This window comes from Vicia villosa, linkage group LG3 (genome assembly GCF_029867415.1).
Source record: "Vicia villosa cultivar HV-30 ecotype Madison, WI linkage group LG3, Vvil1.0, whole genome shotgun sequence".
Taxonomy (NCBI): Eukaryota; Viridiplantae; Streptophyta; class Magnoliopsida; order Fabales; family Fabaceae; genus Vicia; species Vicia villosa.
Window position 1 is genome coordinate 51,780,806 of NC_081182.1, and position 23,070 is coordinate 51,803,875.

A 23,070-nucleotide genomic window follows, 5' to 3' on the forward strand; every position below is an offset into this window, starting at 1 on the left:
TGATAACAAACTTCTTTAAGGAAGAGCGAAAGATTCATTCATCCACGATTGGAAAGGTGTTCGCTCATAACCTCCATTCCTCAAAGATGAAAGCATAAAGAGCAAGAAGTTGATCAATTTGTGAATGTACCCTAACATTAGCATTTGCAGATACGGTGTGGCAAAACAATTATATTGCCTGGTGTGGTTCTTCCTCCAAAAATGAGGTCATAACAACCTAAATGCAACAACACAACATTAGCTACAAAGTGGTTTGCAGCAATTGAAAGGTAAAGCCTCTAGTAAGGAACTTAAATTTCCCATTTTTAGTAGTTACAGGCTTGGGTGGCACAACCTCTAGTTTACAACCAAGTTTTTTGGCAATCTCCAAATCAAGGAAATTGTGTGTACCTCCATTATTCAACAAGATTTGTCAAGATTTTAACAGCCTACGTGGAATTTTTTTCTCGACAGTGCTAATTCAAATAAACTAGGCACCTCATCACATACAATAGTGTTTCTAGATACACTTCAAATAATTAAGCTGAAATTGGAGTAATTAAAAGAGATAAATTGCAAAGAGAGATTAGCTATCAGTTACAGTGCAGTAATTCCTGTAACAAAACTCGAAACTAAAATTAAAAAACAGAACGGAAAAAAAAGGGAATCCACAATACAATAGGGCGGTCAGATACAAAAAGATTGGTCAATTTATTATCCCCCCTCGTCAAATAAACTATGATAAAGAACACCAAATCAAACTCACAAAACTCCATTCTCTTTTCATGAACCTCCCACAAAATAAACTAGACCCACATGGCAATTTACACATATCAACAAACACCAACCATACCATGGAAACTTGTAAAACTTCAATGCAGATTACTGCAAAAAACACACCACCAGCAGACACACAACAAACAAAGAGGAAGACAAATGGTTGAGAAAATTTACAAAAGTTCCAGGGTCACAGTAATTAGACAATATTTGTAAAAGAATTATGTACTATTGTTAGATCTCTGACTGAAAAAGTGCATCACTATTGTCTAATCGATTGCAGAGTGAACGAGAAAAGTATCAAACTTTCTACTTTTCCTTTGATCAAAGGATCCAAAGAATTATTCAACATAGGGATACAAATTACAATTATACAAAGGAGATCAAATATCCTCTATTATGCATAGAAGAACAATAAATTTGGAAATAGGAAGACAGCAATCACATCTCATTATATATTATGGAAATATGTTTCATATGTTACATGTACATCTAAATTGGCCATAACTCTCTTAACTCTTTCGAGAGATCAATGTACATCTAAATTGGCTACAAATTCTTTCAGTAGAACAAAGAGCACGGAGAGGATATTTACTTGGATGTGTTTGGTGTAGCCCTTACTAAACCTCTTCTAGGCACTAGGCACTATCAATATGTGAGCCCAAAAAACATGTAATCTAAGCAAAACCCCAGAATAAACTGGTTCAGCTACTTTGATTGTCCTGTTATAAAGAAAAAACCAAAAGTTAGAACCATTCTCTAGGCCTCAATCAAAGGAGATGCTGAAAATTGTAGTGCTTTACCTGTAATAGGAAGCAAATATACAAATCATTTTTGTGAGCATCTATATGTATCTTCTCCGTAACTTTGATAAACCAGGAAAAATGATAAACATTACTGAGAGATGAAGTAACCTTGAGTCTTAAAACCATTCTACAGGCCCCCTTTGTGATATCTAGACCATGCAAACCAACTAAGTGAAACATCAATAACACACTATACAAAAAATTGGCCCCAAATTTACCGCTTCATATAAATCCTTGGGGGCGAAATAGACTGTGATCTAAGTTGAAAACTCGTGGGTGAATTACCTAACTTTAATGCACAAAGCATTCAAATGTTTATTAAAAAAATAATTCTTGGGATTCTAATGGAGATGTCCAATGGCGTAAGAGTGCTTCTACAGTCAATCTTCGAGTTGCACTGAGCATTGAGATGAAAAACCGACAACCATCAATTTTGTATTCTTCCAGAGGATTCCTGTGGCCAAAGCTCCTAACGTTCACCTGCCACAACTCAGATAAGCCTTTAGTGGTTAACAAAGCCAAAAAGATTCATCAGAGCAAAAGGAAACATTACCGCAGAGCTGAGCTTATTCATGTTTACAAGATGATCTCTCCAGAAACAGTCAAGAGTTTTCAAAAGAACAGCTCTCTGTTGTTAACAAATATTTAAAATAATAAATACTCAATTTTATTAAAACAAAAGGTGAAGCTGAATGCTATGAAAAAATGAGTAAATAAGATGCAATTAGAATACAGTAAGCCAAAAAATCATAAAATATCAATACACACACATGGTATCAATGCATGATTTACCATTTGAACAATGTACATCAAAGGTTCTCCACAGTGAAAGGAGAGTCATGTTCATATCCTAATCCCCTTAAACCAATAGAGAGGGAGAGGGGAATTTCCCACAACAAGCTGTATCTATCAGTAACTATTGGGCTAATTATATTCATTACTGCACAGGACAGTAGAAATACATCATAGAATCATTTTGCCATGATTAAAAATTTGGATCATAATTGTATAGATTACTATTACCCAGTGACTGTCAACTAACAAGATTTCATTGTGTGATCGAGTGTGGATGTTCTGTGGAACTGGAAAATCTGTATATCATATTGAAGTAGGTATTGTAACGGGGCTGAGCAGGGGCAGTTTTCAGCATTACCAGCCCCGCCCCCAATGGGAGACCAGTTTTCCCGCCCCCAAAAACCTTAATTTTTTCATCAAAATAAAACGTGGTTACGTGTTTTCAAATCTTTGCATTTCATTTTTCATAGTATTATATTTCATAGCAGCATTTAACATAAATTAATCATACAGCTTATATTTTTAACAACCAAAATTCTAAATATTTAATCATTAAAACAGCTTATTCTCTTAAAATGAGTAAATGTGCAATAAGATTATTAAATAAAAGAGTAACTTAGCAATTTTGAGTAGACTGGGTGGGGGCGGGGCGGGAAAACCCAAAATTTCATAAACAGGGGTTGGGGCGGAGCCGGGGGTGTTGATGCCCAGCCAGCACCCACGCCCGCCGTCAGTTTAACCGGTTTTTCCCCACTAAACTCGGGGTAGATTCAGTCGGGTTCAGCCAGGTCCGATTTTGTTGCCGTGCCAATATTGAAGCCACAAATAGTGCAAAACCTGAAGCACTCATATTTTCTCTTATCTTCATATAAAATATGGTCCTCTTAGCTCTAGACATGGCAATATGTTTTTTTCGTTTGTATTTGATTTGAAATTCTTGGGTGCAATTATAATGTCAAATTAAATTATTAACATCTAATACTAGCATTAGATTTGTAGGTCTGAAGCTGTCCTTGACATCTGCAAATCTAGAAGGGCAACTATTAAGAAAATAGCAGTTGAAGAGAATGTCTGACCTCAATCTCTTTTACATGTTCCTCATCATAACCAGACTCTTCAACAACATCTAAATACGAAGCAATAAGAAAATCTCCAAGATACTTGCGAAGGAGATTCGAAATTGTCCGATACTTCCCATTCCTACATGTTCAGTCAATGAGTTTTAGAATGCTATCAAATTTCTAATATATTCAGTAAAACAATGAACTCAGTCAACTAACTCGATTAAATCATCGGAGCAAATAGAAAGCCATCGTTTTAATGAAGAGTTCTTCCTGCGAATTCCCCTGAAAGCGTTTGGAGGTGCAGGCAAATTTGGAAGGCAAACGTTGACAACATCAACTGAATTCACTTCATTCAATAGACCAAGTGAATTTAGTAAAGTCTCATCATTAATCCCTCCAAATGACTCTGCTAGAATCCATTTAAGCATATTAATAATGATAACATAAGCTGAGTAGCCAAAACGAGAAAATGAAGACAATAATAAAACATTTGTGCAGATAGAATCGAAGGACCACAGTTGATGCAAATGAGCCTACCATGCAACAGCTTTCCACCAATTGTCTTGAACTCTTTCAAGAGATTACTCAAATCCCAACTATGAGGATGCTACAAAACCCATTTAAAGCAATAAATAGGAGGAAATGGTGGATAGAAATTTTAAATTAAGCAAAAAAAAAAAAACATTGCAGGAGGGAATGAACCACCTTCAATGGATAAATGTTATTGAAGACAATCTCATCCACCACAGCTTGCATGTACCTATGAGCAGTACAAGTAAATATTTAAGAGATAAATAAATAAACAAAAAACAAAAGTAGAAGAGGATATACAACTAAGTAATACACCTAGATTATGAAAAATGGACAAAAACCAATTACTCTCACCAAAATTGCATATCGGTAAGGGCAAATATTATGTGAGAAATCTGTATTACTATGTAAACATCTAGGTATAGTGTAACGTGTAGATGTAAATATAGTACAAATAACAACCCAGTGCCATAAAGCTTCTGTCGTGGTATAGTCCAAAAAAGGGTTGGACCATTGGAGATATGTTGTAGGCCACCTTGTCTTGCACGCATTTGCAACAGGCTGGTGTGCATTCTTTTATGCAAAACCATTAAAGACTAACCCAAGTAAAGAAAAATGACAGTGAAATGAAGCATTTACGTTTCTACATGTTAAGCACGTCAAATTTTATTCTTAAGCCTCCGCATGAATAGAATATATGGCAACAAAGACATCATTTAGCTGCATATTTTTTTTAAAAAAGTTTCATCCATATGAACTTCATTGTATAACCATGTTCCTTTTGGTCTAGTTCTTTTTTTTTAATGGCAAAATAATATATTAATAAAATCTAGAAATAAAGATCTCAGTATAGTACAATAATAGCGATATCAAAAAGCACGAGATGTACTTAACAGCTCACTAAAACAAAGATAACACAAGATACAACAAAAACACCCAAATAGCTGAAAAGACAAAACGAAACAAAACCAAAAGCAAGCCCAAACATTTAAAACTCCAACTCAACAAGGAAACAAGCTAGATATCACACCACCAGTGTCATCTTTAACAGAGCAGAGACTTCCAAGTGAGGTACCACGATCACTAACAACTTTTGGTCTAGTTCTTGACAGTAAAAAATCTGTGACTTGAAAAACCTAGTATATTCAGCACACATTTCTAGATAAATCAACCTAAGGTAGGGCATATTATAGTGTCTAATCAATCCACACATGTTAAAATTTATACAACTATTAGAGTGATAGTTTAGAATAGATGCTAGTCAGCTTTTAGACTGACAGCTGGCAGTTACCCTTTGCAGTAACTTGCTATTGTAAGTCACAACTTGTAGCTATATAAACAAGTTGTGAACTCTTTGTGTAACTAACTTTTCATAAACAGAAATCAGTTACATTGAAATGAAAGTTCAACTGTTTTTAGTTTCTATTATGGTATTAGAACCTATCGATCGGACCATGGGCCGCCCACCGTTAATATCTACGCACCAAGCCCAAAAGAGTGTTGGGCGTGAAGGGGTGTATTAGGAAGATCCTAAAGTTCCACATTGGTTGGAGATAGAGCATTGAAAGAGTATATATAGAGGGACACTCCTCACCTTACCAACCGGTTTTGTAAGGATGAGTTAAGTCAAACTCTAATATGGTATCAGTTTAGCTTCTCCGATCCATGGACTCACCGCCGGGATCCCCTTCTTCTGCTCATGTTACGTCCACGGCGACGCCGTCTGCGGCGGTGATGGACGAATCTCGCCGTCTCTAGTTCGCGTTGAAAATCGCGTACAAGCTTGATGAAAAGAATTTTCACCTATGGCGTCAACAAGTTGAGCCATACATCAACGCACACAACCTCACAGATCTCGTTGTGTGTTCGCGTATTCCTCCCAAATTTCTCTCCGATGATGATCGCCGCCAAGGTACCGTCAATCCTGTGTACTCGTCGTGGCTTCAGAAGGATCAGTTGCTGTTGTCGTGGTTGCAATCGACGCTTTCGAGCGAAATCATGTCTCGCGTCCTTGGATGCGTTCATTCACATCAACTTTGGGATCGTTTGTTCAATTACTTCCAGAAACAGACTCGCGCGCGTGCAAGACAACTTCGTGTTGAGCTACGTGCTGCTACTCTTGATTCGCAGTCAATTTCTGATTATCTGCTGCAGATCCGTACGATTGTTGATGCCCTAGCCTCGATTGGTGATCCTGTTCCAGCTACGCATCACATTGACGTTATCCTTGAAGGTTTACCAAGTGAGTATGCTTCAGTTGTTTCTGTTGTAGAGAATAAGTTTGGTGATATGGACCTAGATGAAGTTGAGATTCTTCTCATTGCTCATGAACTGAGGTTGAACAAATTCAAGAAACAATCAGTTCCTGATTTGGCTTCTTTGAACCTTACTCAAGCCACGTCTCAACCTCCATCATCTGATACTCCTCCAGCTACCACCACAGAATCTCCTCCTTATGTTCTTGCCTCATCTAATCCTGAACCTGATCACTCCACATTCAGAGGAGGAAGGTCTAATAGAGGTGGTAGAGGTAGAGGTGGCAGAACCTCTGGTATTCGGTGTCAGGTATGCTCCAAAGTTGGTCACTCTGCCTTGAACTGTTGGCACAGGTTTAACCAACAGTTTCAACCTCAGATAGCTTATGCTAGCACTCCCTATGCACCTGCTCAGTGGACTACACCTCAAGTTGCTTTTGCTCAACTTCCTGCTAATGTGTGGACCAGGCCTACTGCTACTCCTCAAGCCAGACCTGCCATCACATTGACTCCCAGCACATTCATTGCCAATGCTGCTCCTGCACAGCCTGCTGCCACATGGTATCCTGATTCAGGTGCCTCTTTTCATGTCACAAATGATGCTAACAATCTTCAACAGCACACTCCTTTTGAGGGACATGACCAAATCTTTATAGGAAATGGTCAAGGTCTGACTATCAATTCAGCTGGCTCTAGTCAGTTTCTTTCTACTTGTCAACCTCACACACCTTTCACACTTAAAAATCTTCTACATGTTCCCTCAATTACCAAAAATCTCATTAGTGTTAGTCAATTATGTAAAGATAATCAAGTCTATTTTCTTTTCACTGCTGATACTTGTCTTGTGAAATCACAGGTGTCTAATGCTGTTCTTCTGGTTGGTAGAGTTGGCTCTGATGGTCTCTGTGAGTTTCCTCCTCTTGCTGTCTCTAAGTCTACTAAGTCCTTAGTCGGTTTCAATAATGTCGTACCTAGTATTCAGGCTACTACTATTTCCCCTTCCCTGTCCAATGTATGGCATCTAAGACTAGGCCATCCTAATGCTAATACTTTGAAACTTGTATTACAAAGTTGTAATCTCTCATATCCTAATAAAATTCTTGATACTTTCTGTTCTGCTTGTTGTGTTGGTAAAGCTCATAGGTTACATTCACCTCTTTCACACACTACTGACAATAATCCTCTTGAACTTGTGTATTGTGATCTTTGGGGTCCCTCCCCTCAACCCTCTACTCAAGGATTTACCTATTATATATCATTTGTAGATGCTTTTTCCAAGTTTACTTGGATCTATTTGCTGAAATCCAAAGCTGAAGCTCTCAATGTCTTTAAACAATTTAAGGCTTTAGTAGAATTGCAACTTGGTCATCCTATCAAGGCTGTCCAGTCTGATTGGGGGGGAGAGTTCAGGCCTTTTTCCAAATTTTTGGCAGACTTAGGAATTCAACACAGAGTTATCTGCCCTCATACACACCACCAAAATGGTGTAGTTGAGAGGAAACACAGGCACATTTTGGACATGGGACTTACCCTGTTAAGTCATGCTGCCTTACCCTTAACCTACTGGGAATTTGCCTTCTCCACAGTTGTCTATCTCATCAATAGACTTCCCTCTTCTCCTGTCCAGTTTCAAGTGCCCTATACCCTTTTATTTAAGACTGTACCTGACTACAAGTTTTTGAAAGTCTTTGGTTGTGCTTGCTTTCCATTGTTGAGGCCTTATAATGCTCACAAACTTGAATTCAGATCTCATGAATGTCTCTTTTTGGGTTATTCCACCTCTCACAAGGGTTATAGGTGTCTTTCACCTTCTGGCAGAATGTACATCTCCAAAGATGTACTCTTCAATGAGTCTAGATTCCCTTTTCTAGAGTTGTTTTCAAAGACAACTGTGTCCAATTCTCATCCCTCCACCAAGTCTTCCAGTGTGTCTCCCTTACATTCTCTCTTCCCTATTCCCTCTCTCAACAGCCTTCCAATTTGCCTATGCCTGTTCCTCTCACAGTTGTACCCTTTTCCTTTGTTTCTTCAAGTCCAGTTACTACTTCCCCTGCTTCTACATCCTCTAATCTGTCTAATAAACTGGTTTCCCCTACCACTGATGTCAGCGAGGGTTCCTCCTCTTCTCAATCTTTATCTCACTCCTCTACCTCTTCAAGTTCATCTAGTGCACTCCATGAGAGTGTCTCCACTTCCTCCACCATACCCTATAATGTTGTTCCTGTTGCCCAAATCCCTACAAATCATCACCAAATGATCACTAGGGCCAAAGCTGGTTTTGCTCAACCAAAACTGCAACCTACTTTACTGTTAACTCAGTCTGAGCCCAAGACTGTCAAGCAAGCTCTTGCAGATGATAGATGGAGAGCTGCTATGCAGGCTGAGTTTGATGCCTTGTGTAAGAATCAACCCTGGTCCCTTGTCCCTCTTCCTCCAAATAGACAATCCATTGGTTGTAAGTGGGTGTTCCGTGTCAAAGAGAATCCTGATGGCACTGTGAATAGGTACAAGGCCAGGCTTGTTGCCAAGGGTTTTCATCAGAAACAGGGCTTTGATACAATGAGACATTCTCTCCTGTTGTTAAACCCATTACCATTAGACTTATTCTAACTGTTGCTCTCTCTCAAAAATGGTCCATCCAGCAGTTAGATGTCAACAATGCATTCCTCAATGGGTTACTCACTGAGGAGGTATATATGGAGCAGCCTCCTGGCTTTGCTTCCACTGATTCCTCACTTGTATGCAGGTTACACAAGGCTCTATATGGCTTGAAACAGGCCCCTAGGCAATGGTTTGAAAGGCTTCTGCAGGCTCTGATTCATCTTCATTTCAAACCTAGCAAATGTGACCCTTCACTTTTTATCTACTCCTCCAATGGGCACATCATTTATCTCTTGGTGTATGTTGATGATATTATCATCACTGATAGTAACTCGGGTTTATTGCAGCAGGTAATTGCCAAACTCAACACTGCCTTCTCTCTTAAGTAGGGGTGTGCAAAATATCCGGTTTTGATGTCCAAATCCATAACCAAACTTAAACCACTTTTAAATATCCGGATATAATTGAATGGTTATTAACCGGTTTAGTTATTAATGGTTTGGTTATCCATTCATATAATCCGGATATAATTAAATGGTTATTAACCGGTTAAATTATTTTGGATTCGGTTATAATCCAGTTATTATCCAAATCCAAATATTTTAATTCTCAAAATATTAATTTTTTTTTGAAAAAAAATATTTCGGAAAAAATAATTTTCAAAATTGGATTTTTTTAAAAAACCGGTTATATAATTATAACCAAATTTATAACCGGTTTTATAACCAGTTTTGATTAAAATGTGGTTATGGTTATAAAACCAAACCATTTAAATGGTTTTAAAATGGTTATGGTTTGGTTTTTGAAAATAACCAACCATGCACACCCCTACTCTTAAGCATCTTGGTGCTCTAGACTACTTCTTAGGCATAGAGGTCAAAGCTGCCTCCAATGGCTCTATGTTACTCACAGTCTAAATACATTAGAGATTTACTGCACAGAACCAAGATGTCTGACTGCAGTCCTGTCAACTCTCCTATGCAGTCCTCTTGTAAGCTCACCAAAACTGGTTCTCCTGCACTGTCTGATCCTTTCATGTACAGATCTGTGGTAGGAGCTCTTCAATATGCTACCATTACCAGGCCTGATACTGCTTTTTCTGTTAACAAAGTGTGTCAATTCATGTCTCACCCTCTTGAGGCTCATTGGGTTGCAGTCAAGAGAATTCTCAGATACCTTAAGGGCACAAAATCTCATGGTCTCCATCTTTCTCCTCTGTCCTCAAGTCAGCTGCCCACTGTCAAGGTGTTTTGTGATGTTGACTGGGCATCAGATCCAGATGACAGAAGGAGCACTTCTGGAGCTGCCATTTACTTTGGTGCTAACTTGGTTTCTTGGTGGTCAAAGAAGCAGCCAGTTGTGGCTAGATCCAGCACAGAAGCAGAGTACAGGAGTTTGGCTCAGGCTACTGGAGACTTACTCTGGCTTCAAACCTTGTTCCATGAACTTGGCATTCCCACTCATCAGCCTCTTGTGCTCTGTGACAATCAGTCTGCTGTTATGTTAGCCCATAATCCCATTCTGCACTCTCGAACCAAGCACATGGAAATTGATCTTTTTTTTGTCCGGGAGAAAGTTATAGCCAAGACTATTACTGTTGCTCACATCCCAGGAGTGCACCAAATAATAAAACATTGTTGTTACCTTGGGTTTTGGCCTAATACCCCAAACTTTTTCTTTTTTATTTTAATAGTATTTGGTTAGAATTGAGAAGTTTGGATGTGAGTGTCTGAGGTGCCAGCATAGTTAAGATGTTTGTGCCTTCATCCTTTGCTTCACTTTTAACTTTTGGTTTAAAAAAAATCATGCAAGGAAAGACCTCCTAAATTAGACTTAATAGGTACTAATCACCTGTGAAGCAGTAAATGACAGCTAATATTACTCACTATACACATGCAAAAAATTAACAATCAACTCTAACAAAAATAGAATTCAAAGGCACTCACAGTAATATGTGTTGGGAACAACTTTCATCGTCTCCGGTTAAGATTAACTGCCTTAGATCATAGACATGTTTTCGTTGCACCTAATTAAACAAAAAACACAAGCAATTAGTTGATAGAGACTATTTGCATAATTGAAGACAAAGTCCAAAAGTTCAATTATTAAAAGACAATATGCTTATATTTTCTTTCAACTATACCATTTTTTCTAGATATACAAAGGCAATTAAATGAAAGAATAATGCCATCTTAAGTCATGGAAGAATTCAAACAATCAAAAAGTTATTTAGCATGGTCACTATACAAAATGTGGTGAATCACTGAATTGTTCTCTGAATTGATATTTTATTTCTGAACAGAAATTCTAGAAGATATTGAACAGCTTCAACTGAATTTTCAGTAAATAAAATCCAAGTACATTTTGAGAAATCTTCAAAAAGGTATTATAATACTTACACACTAAGACAAGAAGAATGCGATTAGGGCTCCAAACAACAAATTGAACAAGGACAATAAGAAAATAGCTTGATTGTTAATACAACTACAAAAAAGACTAACATGCTTTCCAAGCCAACATGACTCAAATCCTAAAGATTCCGAGCGTGAGAGATAATGCACTATTTTCTCCAACTTATGGGAACTCAGATTATCCAGAAAGCAGTGAAGGCTACAAAATTCAATATCAATACATATAGAGGAAGTAGATGGCTGAAGGTAGAAGAGGGTAGAGACAATGTGATAGGACACCTAGGCACATTTTAGAAGATAGTAGAAACAGATGGAATAAAGTGTTAGTTAGCATCCTCCCTGACTTTAGGGAATTTTCTGTTATAAAAGACGGTATAGGGGAGTGATGAAGGCATTCAGAAATATTGTTAAGAGAATATTGCTCTGGTTAAGAGTTTTTGAACTCTGGTTTATCTTTTAATTTTCCATTTCCACCATTGTAGAGCTCTTGAGCTCATCTTTTCCATTCAATAATATACAGTTTTGTTACTTTGATTTTACAGGTTCTATCACAATGTGATAAGGATCTGGCTCCAAGTCAAGGTATTGACGTATCTGTGTTTGTGTCGTGTCCGTGTCAATGCTTCATAGCTTAATCAATCCATATAATATCATTGCAAAAAGGTGTGATGTTGGTAGAAAACATCTAACCAATTACATAATCATGCCAGGGTTTATTTTGGAAATAGCAATCTTATCAATATTTTGGAAACATACCTCCAATACTTCATCAAACTCAACGAGGCTCTTTCTTATGCCGAAGAAGAATTTTTCTGCATTGATTTGCAATGCCAATAGCTATAAATATGTGATAATCCCAGTTAGTAGTGGGAAGGTGACATTCATCGAGCAATCATCCAAAATATTTATAAATGAATAAAATTATGAAAAGACAAATCACATGGAAAAGATAAATATAGATAGAATAAAAGATACAAACCAGAATAGTTTATTGTATTAGTTATAAAATAAGAAATCCTGTTACGGAAGAGAAAGAGAAGAAAAGAAAAGCAGATGCCAAGACCATGCCAATCATATGTAAATAAGTAGAATATAACCTGTTTCACAATGGCACCGCCTTCAATGGGAAGATCCTCATCGTTTGTAATCTTTGATATAAGTCTAACAGCCCATTCAGTATCAAAATTGAACTTTTGAAACATCTCATCCTGCAAGCTATAACAACGTGGAATAGTGTGAGAACCGATTGACAGCACTTATAAGTATTTGACACACCCATTCATATTACTAACCTCAGAAAACACAGAAGAAAACAAAATATCAAAAGAATCAAATGGTGTTAAAAACATTCAGCTGTTAAACTCATTATTTAGTTTTTAGAAAAAATACATGACAAAGCAATCCAAATTTATACTTCAATGAAAAATTAGATTCATCACAAAAGTAACAACAACAACCGAAGACGAATCCTTTTTTCCATTGGGTAGGTCGGCTACATGTATCCGTCAACACTATAACGTTCCTTCATGCATTAAATCCCAAGATAAACCACTAAATGGTCATCATTTACCTCTATATCTCTTAGTGGCTTAGATTATACTCCCTCCGTTCCTTTTTAATTGACATTTTTAAACTTTTTACAGATACCAAAAAAGCTAATGATTATTGTTACTTTTTATACAATAATTCTCTTTTTACCTATAATACCCTTAATTATTTGTCACATGCATTTGACTTTCTCTCTCAACAATAAATGACTAGGGGTAATTTTGACAAAAGTGCAATTAACGTTATCTTGAACTTTACGAGTGACAATTAAAAAGGAACAAAAAAATATTCTAAAAGTGACCCTTAAAAAGGAACGGCGGGAGTATTATTTTTTTTCCTTAATCTCTCTCTACCTCTAATTATGGGGATATGGTCTGTGTGGTTTACTCTCCTTACCAGTGTTTTGACAAATCTCCTTACACATGCCCAAACTATTTAGGACAAGATTCTATTATTTTGTCTACTACGGGCCTATATCAATCATCTAAATTGTAATTCAAATCATATTATGTCTTATGTAACCAACAATCCATTGTAACATTTTCATCTCCGCAAAATTAAGTTTACCTTCTTCTTGGCTTTTCACTCCACAACATTTAGCTCAAAAGATTACAAATCTTATAGGTGTGCGATAAAATTTTCCTTTAAACATAAGAGGTGCTTCTCTTTCAAATATCACACTCAAAGAAATTTTCCATTTAGTACATTCTACTTGGATGGCCCTTGATAAAAACATGGTCCTGAATAGAACATTATGGCGGAAGTTGATCATTGTAGCCAATTCCACTTAGTGTGGGATAAGGCTTGGTTGTTGTTGTTGTACATTCTACTTGGTAGCTATGGTTGACATCTTCATCTATATTCCCGTCATTTTGTAAGATGGACCCCAAAGACTTAAAACAAGACTTTTGGCATTGTATATCCCCCAATTTTCAATTCTATGTTAAAAATTGTGTGTCATTTGCTAAACTTGCATTTTATATAATTTATTTTACTTCTCCTTAGACAGAAACCATGTGCTCTCCCAACCCAATACAAGGGTGAAAGTTAGCACCTAATAATGAAAACAATACTTTGTTTATGAGTAAAACTGAGCATCATCCTTTTTGGTTTATGTATATAAAAAACATGTAATATTAACAGCCGCAGCAATATACTATTTCTACCTGATCATAAATCTTGTTGACCCCGGATCCCCCTGCCTCCCTGCTCTGCCACGAAGCTAGACAAAAAGAATATAAAAAACGAAATATGAGCAAAACAATGGTCTCAGATATTGATAATAATTGTTAGATATAGAAGCACTCATATGCTTTTGCCTCACAATTTAAGCTTTTAGGGTAGTTGGTTCATAACACGGTAGAGTCTTTATGACTAAGTGATCAAGAGTATGATCCCATATTCTTCTAAATACAAATCAAATTTCAGCACATGTTTGGGCAGGCTGGTGCATGTTAGATTAGATAGATGGAGAGAGTGTAAGCTTTATATGACTGTAGCAAAGTTATAATGGCAAAGTAGAACTGCAATTATTATGAATTTATGCCCCAAAGTCCAAATACGCCAAAAGATTACCTTATTAGAAGCAAGAAAAATATTTATTAAATGTTGGAATTGAGACGTGATTGCCTTCTTGACATGTATAAATTTAAATATCTTTGACTTAATGACATGAAGGATTGGAACCATACCCTCTTTCTCCCCCACGTGTGGGGGAGATCAAGGGGAAACAGCTTTTCCCTTATCTTTTAACAAATTAAAATTAAAGTTTTGTTCCCTAAACAATTGGAATGTTTGTTGACTTCTTTCCCTCCTTATTTTCAATAACAATTTAACATTTTTCACCCTGACTGAATGAGTGTTAATTAACATCTTTCCCTAGTTATTAATCATCCAAAGGGAATGGTACAGCGAGATAATTGCAAGATTTAACATACTATCAGTTTAATTGTTGCAATGCTTAATTACCCACCTGGTTGTCAATTCTTCGGGACTCGTGTAACGATGTACCAATCACGTGAAGACCCCCAAGCCTTTTTACCTCAGACCCTTCTTGCAAACAGTGTTCTTCACAATCCTTTAAAACTGACAGATAGGCAAGTGCTACTGTTGGACCAAGTGGATATATCTCAGATTCTTCATTGGCAAGCGTCTCCAGCTCTTTCAGACCATATGAAAGACTCATTTCAACAGACTCAGAGATAAAAGATGTAGCCTTCTGATATGTCCAACTTTTACCCTCACTTTTCGATACATATTTTGCTGAAAATTTTCATGTTGCAAAGAATATAACACCTTCAGGTTAAAAGCACGTATTTTAATTTGCAACTAAGTAAAACAAGCAAATTTGATCTGAAATTAAAAATTAAAAAAAATAAAAAAAAAAACTTAGCTATAATAGCATACCCATTAAGGCTGTTTTAGCCAGCAAGGCTAATGATGATGATCCCACCTTTATCTTCGGAAGAATCTATATCAAAAGATTCATCGAGAAACTGTATTTTTTTTTAACAAATAAAATAAAAATAAAAAAGTTTCAAAGTATCTATCAGTTCAAAAAAAATTACCTTTTCTGAAATGGCCTCACCAGCAAGTTTACTGTTTGGATCCTCCCGTGACAAAAAAGGAATTACACTGTCCTCTATAATTTCTCTGGCAAGCATCTATACCCAGAAAAAAAATGTAAAAATTTGTATCTAAGATCCAACTCATTCTGAAGGGACATGCCTAATAAAAAGACGCTGTATAATTATAGAAGAGGTTCAAAATTCAAATGATTATTTTTCCAGACATTAAATACGTCACTAAAAGAACACACTCGGATCCATATTGGAACACATACTTTTGGATTTCCTCCAAGGATTATATCTGTGCCCCTGCCTGCCATATTTGTAGATATTGTAATGGCATGTTTCCGTCCTGCCTGTGCAACAATTTCAGCTTCTCTTCCAGCATACTGAGTTAAATGAGGGGTAGTAAGGAGAATTGGTGAGGAAGGCAAAACATGGAGGAGAAAATGAAGGCCTATCTAAGGTATATGTAAGAAAGACAGAGTACAGTGCATTAAATTTTCACGAACCATGGGTCGAGCATTCAGAACATTATGGGGAATACTCCATTCCCTAAGCAGACCAGCCAAAAGCTCAGAATTTTCTACACTGCACAAGAGTGAAAATAATTATTCTCCAAAGTCTAAACAACAGACAATTGAATATAAGTAAACCAAGATTATGACAATGATGACAGGAAGGTGGCTTGACGTAAACAAAGGTGGTTAACAGAGGCATATTTTATCCTATACACAATGATTTCAACACTAGAGCATTAATGCCAAGAAACATAAATGACAAACGCTACAACAACAACAACAGCCATCACAACCAAGCCTTATCCCACTGAGTAGAGTCGGCTTCATGGATCAACTTCTGCCATGATGTTCTAGAAAATTAAATTTTATTCTTTCAATAATAATGTTACAAAAATAAAATAATTGTCATATACCAACTATCCCAAAAGCACACCTATAGGGACGCTAAAGATGCGATGAAGACCTTTTGGACTTGCTTCCTCAGAATTAAAGTCCTTTTGTGTTGAAACATGGACAAAGTTCAACTTTGTACTGAAATTGTATCCTGTTTCTACAACTAAAATCCCTAAAAAGTTTAAGGTGTCTGCAGTAGACTGTAGATTTAGTAATGGCTTATAGTCCTTGGAAATAATAATTTCTCTCAAGACTGTCCCTCATTAATAATTTCAATATTCAGCTTTCTTTCAATTGATTATTGGTAACTTGAAATTCATAGACCACAAGAATATAAATGTTAACCTACTAAATATTGGTTAACAGATGACAAGACACAGACACACGACGACGGCAAGAACAACAGCAACAACAACCAAGCTTTAAGTAAGGGACTTAGAGCAGGGTTTTTTCTTCATGGTTACTCCTATAAAATATAGAAACTAAAAGGTGAAGATAATGTATAACCTGGCCAACACTAATCGATTGTAGTATTTATTTACTTGCTTATAATAAACAATTCTATTCAAAAAATATATATTAATTTAAAAGTACAAACTACAATGCATCCCTTTTAAAAGGCATAAAATAAAATACATAAGAAGCAAATCCAAAACACAAGAAAACCCTTCAATCCCTATGAACTCTGACCACAATATCTCCATGAAGAAATGGTGAGCAATATCTATAGGTCATTCAGGCAAGGAAAGAAGTATTCGTAGCCATAACTTGTTATAAAAAAAGAATGCCAGACATAATGAAGTAATATAAGAAAAATTTCATTAAAATAGCCAGAATTTACCTAGTTGTCCCAACCAAGACAGGACGCCCTTGTCTAAACATATCTTCAACTTCTCGGCGAACTTGCTCCCATTTCCCACGGGCAGTCTTGAATAATGTATAAATGGAAAATCATATACATGGAAAAAATAACAATGAACTACCAAGGTCGTAACAACTAATGATACTTGAGAAGAATCAATAATAAATATTAGATGTCCTACAGCAAATGCTTGAATAGGCAAGTCTTTACGAATGTTAGGAAGATTTGTGGGCACTTCAATGACTGGCGTCTGAAACATTTTTAAGAACTCCTTCTCCTACAATGATATAAATGATTATCAAGAACTCATAAATGCACAATTCGTACTAGTAATGACAACTCAAATTTGTCAGATCTATTAAACATTTACTTCTGTTTTTGCAGTTCCAGTCATTCCTGACAATTTTGGATAAAGCTTGAATAATGACTGGTATGTGATTTGTGCCACAACAACAGAATCTGCCTGTGTAGATTCAAAACATTGAAACTTAAAATCAAATAATTAAGATCAAATTAGTGTCATAAACAGAATAACAACATCAAAGAACCTTCATATATACCTGAATCTTCAAACATTCCTTTGCCTCCACAGCCTGGTGAATCCCCTCAGACCATCTCCTTTTCTCTTCAACTCTTCCTGTCAACTGAGAAATGTTTATCATATAATCATATTCTTACAAAAGTATCAGCAAAAGGTATTTGTGTAATTATTAAATGAAAATGAAAATCATAGAATGCTGCAGGGAATTACTGGGAAACAGTAATTTTAGAGATATAAAAACCACTTAAGCAATTCAACCCAATAGCTTCTTGGATAGTTAGTCCTTGACAATCTACCAAAGCCTCTTTAATTAACTTGTCAATAATCCAATCCTTGCCATCCCCATTTTTCATAGTTAAACTAAATATAGTACAATGTAGTAGAGTGGATTATTCAGATTTCAAGCCTAATGTGCTCTTGCATGAGAGTGATAGTAATAGAAAAGCAACTCAGTGTATCACCTACCAATCCAGGTATAGAGGCCCCACAAGGTGGCTGGTTATTTTATCACTTACTAGTTACTAGTTATTAAGCTTGAACCTTAAGTTCTAAACAATTAGTTCCCATGCTCTGATTATGCCAACGTAAGTTCTGTATCTAGCTATCAAAGAATTAATGACTTATAAGCTCAACCACACCGACAACAATAAGTAAGAAAGATTGCTTTTTTCCTTCATAATATGATGCAATCAAACTCTCGGAGTGATGTCCAGGTTAGTAGCTTACGCATCTAAAATGTTTTAATCACCTCTTTCCTCTAATTGTTAATCTGCATAGATCCAAAAAAAGGCAGATAGGATGAGAAGAAAAAAAAGCAAACAGCTAAATAAACCAGAGTACTTTCATCTCATATCAATTTCATCTACCCCAACTTTGTCATTTCATTTTCCCCTCACCTATACCAGATTAAAAGTGCCCTCTTCACCAATGAAGGCGATACAAAAATGGTGGGAGAAAATTATCAATAATAAATAGATACTTTATCCGGTTATATTCTTTGGTTGTACATGCACTTGTAAATGGTTAGTTCTCTCTGGTTTTGGGAGGAACGTGGAAAGCCGATGGTTTATCAAAAGTCTGACTCCTTGTAACGAAAGTCTTCCAGACAGTGTAGTGGTCGGGCAGCGTGTCCCGTTGATGTTGAGCCAACGGCAATGCAGGTGATCGTGGATGAAAAAGCTTCCACTTGGGGGGAGTATACCAAGACGAATGGATGGACTCACACTTGAGGGGAGATTGTTTGTGTGTCAAAAGTGTGAGTTAGAAGTATCGCATTGGATAGAAAAGTGAATGTTGAGAAACATGTAAGAGAGAAGACCCATATACCTAATGCCTTGAGATTTTTGGCGAAGATGTGGAGTCTACTTCATGTATGTGGTTGGTCAAAGTCCAACGTGATGATCCCACAACTCACAGGCTTCCCATCATGACCCAATAGAGTAATCTTTGAAACTTATATAATATGATGCTATCAATTATAAACTATTTCCCTTAAATTCTCTTGTGATATATTTTGGTATAGCAGCCTACAATAGATTCACAATGGACCCAACCCTTCTGTATACCCTTTTTTAATTTTATATATGTGTGGCATGTTCATGTCAATGGTAAGCTCAGATAAATAAAAACGGTGTAATATTAAAAACATAAAGAAACCTTGATAATATTACCTCATTTATAATTAAAGCCTTTCCATCTCTAACAAAGTATTGCACATCTCGGCGATAGAATTCTTTAGCTTTTAAAGCATTCATCACAAATCTGCAGTAACTCAACTCTTACTACTCATGTTTATCTGACTGAACATATATTCCAATCCCAACATGTTAGCCCAAATTCCCCATATAGTAGCTGGTATTCGGTAAGTATAAGAATAATAATGATTACAATAATTAATGTAAGTCTCCATCAAAGTAAGCACCAAAAAATAATCATGATAACAAATGAGATGTCAAATATAGAAAAATGAGGGAAACATAAGGTGGTGTTGGGGAGTAAAGTGGGGGTTGGAGTGATAAGGAAGTTGTAGGTTCAAATCCACTACTCTAACAAAAATAACAACTAACTACTAACATTGGCCATTTCAAAAAAAAAAAGTAGAGAAAAATGTCGCCTTTAAAAGGGTTGCCCTTTACACATGTCGAATTTTATTATGTTTCATCTTTTCGCTTATTTTACTGAATAGAAAAATGAAAAATGTAATCCTGCATTGTGGTATTACTGTTATTTCATTTGTACAAAAATAACATAATGAAAAAAATATAAAAAAGATAGGCCTGTGTTAATTCCCACCTACTTTTTCTCGAGCAGACATTGAATTTCAAAATAAATAAACAGAAACAAAAGTGAAAGGTAAACTTTTTTGTTAATAAATAAAGCAGAAGAAAATTCACCTAGCCCAGGGATCATTTTCATCCCAAAGGTCATTTGTTTCAAGAGCCATTTCAGCAAGAGTAATTCCTTCCTCGGTCAACTCCACCGAATTATTTTTGAGTTCCACTTTGTAATGCTGTTAACAAAATAATATATATATATATATATATATATATATATATATATATATATATATATATATATATATATATATATATATATATATATATATATATATAAAACTATTTTCTTAAATTATCGACTAAAAGGAAGTTCGCAGAATGGATGAAGAGAGAGAAAAGGAGCAAATGAATTGATGAAGTGAAAGAAAATGTACTTACACTGCCCTGTATCAGCAAATCGGCCACTTTTGCAGCAACAGGGTATCGTGCAGCATCTTGATTGGCCTGTTATTCATAAGGAGAGGCAAGAAACAGTATGTGATTGAGTTCAGTGAAAAAAGCACAGGCTAGGTAGACTTCAGACTTCAGACTTCAAACTGATGACAGACAGGACCGTTAAAATAAGAAAAAATGAATAAGATGATGCCAGACTGGACCACAAGAAAATAAAACAATAAAATGACTCTTGTGCTGACCTCACCACTGATTAACAGCGGATTTCTTCCCTCATCTATCAGTACTGAATCCACCTCATCAACAATAGCAAAATGAAATGGTTTTGGCCTGTACTCATGCAGAAAATCACCAGTAATCCAATTGTATTCCATACCACAAAAAACACGACAACTAAGTTTTAGTAAAGTAATACAAACTACCATCTCATCACAAGTTGTTCCCTATTTCCAGCAAGATTATCTCTCAAGTAATCAAAGCCGAGCTCCTAATTTAAGAAGGGAAAGAAAAGGAACACAAGAAAACATGCACTATCAAGAAATAAATGCACAAGCACAACTAAGAAGATAACAATAGTAGCTGAAAATTGTAATTACCGAATTATTCGTATATGTTATATCACATCCATAGTTGAATCTTCGCTCTGCAGAATTCATCCCCCTCTGTGCATGCAAACATTAAATAATGAGTTTAACAGAAAGTGCTGCTGTGAGCTATTGCTAATTAATATACATAAAAATCTTAAATCGTATTATGCAGTTATTAATATTGTTACAAAAATTGTTGAAAACCAGACCCAGTCCATTTGAACATTATGTCATCAAAACATGTGCTCGTATATCCCACCATCAAACACGTCATAGATAAAAAGAATTACCATTGGCAGAGAGAATTTACCTGAATAAGACCAACAGAAAGACCTAAGAAACGATGAACACGCCCCATCCATTCAGCATCACGTTGAGCTAAATAATCATTGACAGTTACAACTACAAAGACATTAAGATCAGAGCAAGTCAACTTTGTAAAACCAAGTGCCTGCAGTATCTGAAGAAATTATCCAACAATCTATCAAAGCTTTAAAGTGTTGGCATTAACACAAACCATGGACACCCTCAGCGGTCAGGGCATTAAGATATGCTGCTAGCGTGGAGACTAAGGTTTTCCCTTCTCCCGTTTTCATCTCAGCAATTGACCCATCATGCAGCACAGCTCCACCGATAATCTAACAACATGAAGTTTTCATGAAGAACAACTCAGCTACCTACTTCTAGTCTTCTATAAACTAAATATGCAAAGAATATAATGGATTTGACTCTTCTATAACAAGAAGTGCACTCTAACAATTACAATTATAATAAAAATATAAGCAAAACTATAACAAAACAAACTATAAGATTGTCAAATTTTGGATAGTCGATTTTCACATTTTTAACTCCATACTTTATTATTTAATACAACAGACAAACGGATGCAAGAGAGTGAGACCTGAACATCAAAATGGCGCATTCCAAGTTTCCTTATAGCAGCCTCACGAACAACTGCGAACGCCTCTGAAACATTCATTCATTCATCAAAATTACATTTAAACGTCATAGTTCGAAGGTTAATCAAATTAAGTAATGAAGAAACATAGTAAAAAAGAGAACCAGCTTGGATATCCGCAAGCGTCTCCCCACGTGCAAGCCGGAGGCGAAACTCCTCGGTTTTAGCAGCCAACTGCTCATCGGAGAGAGCCTGAATCCGAGGCTCGAAAGCATTGACGGAGTCCACCAGACGGAAGTAGTCATTAACTACCCAGTGGTTCAAGCTGGTGAAGTCAGTGAAAGTCTTACGAATGCGACCAAGATTTTCCTGAAAGGAAGAGGATATAATATAAGTCAAACGCAGTCAGTTAAGGTTATGGCATTTCGTCGAACAGTTTATATGCACTGGGAGTGAACGGACCTTAATAGATGTGGCGGCAACGAATACGGGAGCGAAACGACGTCGTGGGAGGCGTGTGAAGGAATGAGAAGGTCGAATGAGGAAGGTGTTGGTGTGAGTTGAAGTGGCTCTCGGAACGGTGAAGAAGTGTGTGAATGGGTGTGAGAGTGTTGCCATTAGAAAATGTGCGGTTGTATTGTGCTTAGAAGTTAGAGCTTGGGTAAAAGATGATGTTGCGTGAGGAAGGAGTAGAGTTGATCCTGGTTCTAGAGTCGTTGGACGGAATTAAAAACAAAGTGGTTTATTGTCTCTCAACAATGAAATTTCTTTTGGCGTCAAATAGTTTTAGTTCTCACTCCATTGTAGTTGCGATAATAAAATCTTGGCATTTTCTATTAAGTTCAAGTTCAATTACCATTACGTCAATTAACAATTAATTTCAACAATGAAATTTCAGACAAATTGTAGTCATCATCTACTTATACAATTAACTGTGATAAGAAATTAATCACAAATATCTGATTATGCGCCCGACAAAATTGATTTTAATAGAATTGAAATTAGTATAATTAATTTTAATAAAATTAAATTTAAGAGAATTAATTTATATTTGAATACAATATTAAGGGAGTTAACAAGAAATTTTAGTGTAATAATTGAATTTAGGGTCTTGCTAACGAGTGCCCTCAGGTCACTCTTTAAGCATACTAAATAAAGAAAATATTCTTTATAAAAGTCAGCATTTCAATTTCGAATGTATTGAT

At 36.2% G+C, this 23,070-nt stretch overlaps 1 protein-coding gene across 3 annotated transcripts; it reads right to left on the reverse strand.

The window, feature by feature from the left end:
- Positions 1 to 1,183: 1,183 nt before the first annotated feature.
- Positions 1,184 to 22,689, reverse strand: LOC131661398 (protein translocase subunit SECA2, chloroplastic). Of its 3 annotated transcripts, XM_058930933.1 has the most exons (32): positions 22,328 to 22,689; positions 22,030 to 22,234; positions 21,869 to 21,933; positions 21,485 to 21,605; positions 21,278 to 21,369; positions 20,977 to 21,042; positions 20,803 to 20,867; positions 20,623 to 20,710; positions 20,366 to 20,431; positions 20,045 to 20,160; positions 19,322 to 19,412; positions 17,671 to 17,754; positions 17,481 to 17,573; positions 17,292 to 17,387; positions 17,090 to 17,175; positions 15,847 to 15,925; positions 15,610 to 15,723; positions 15,335 to 15,430; positions 15,174 to 15,237; positions 14,740 to 15,029; positions 13,934 to 13,989; positions 12,317 to 12,434; positions 11,976 to 12,056; positions 10,755 to 10,834; positions 4,127 to 4,181; positions 3,959 to 4,028; positions 3,638 to 3,830; positions 3,434 to 3,557; positions 2,116 to 2,190; positions 1,848 to 2,042; positions 1,560 to 1,711; positions 1,184 to 1,478 (listed from the first exon to the last, which is right to left on the reverse strand). In XM_058930933.1, the coding sequence occupies exons 1-30, from the start codon at positions 22,481 to 22,483 to the stop codon at positions 1,881 to 1,883; spliced, it is 3,147 nt and encodes a 1,048-aa protein (XP_058786916.1). In that variant the 5' UTR covers positions 22,484 to 22,689; the 3' UTR covers positions 1,184 to 1,478; positions 1,560 to 1,711; positions 1,848 to 1,880. The 3 variants fall into 3 exon arrangements, with proteins under 3 accessions (XP_058786916.1, XP_058786917.1, XP_058786915.1); XM_058930934.1 differs by having other exon boundaries at positions 1,560 to 2,042; positions 3,638 to 3,827; XM_058930932.1 differs by having other exon boundaries at positions 1,560 to 2,042.
- Positions 22,690 to 23,070: the final 381 nt, after the last annotated feature.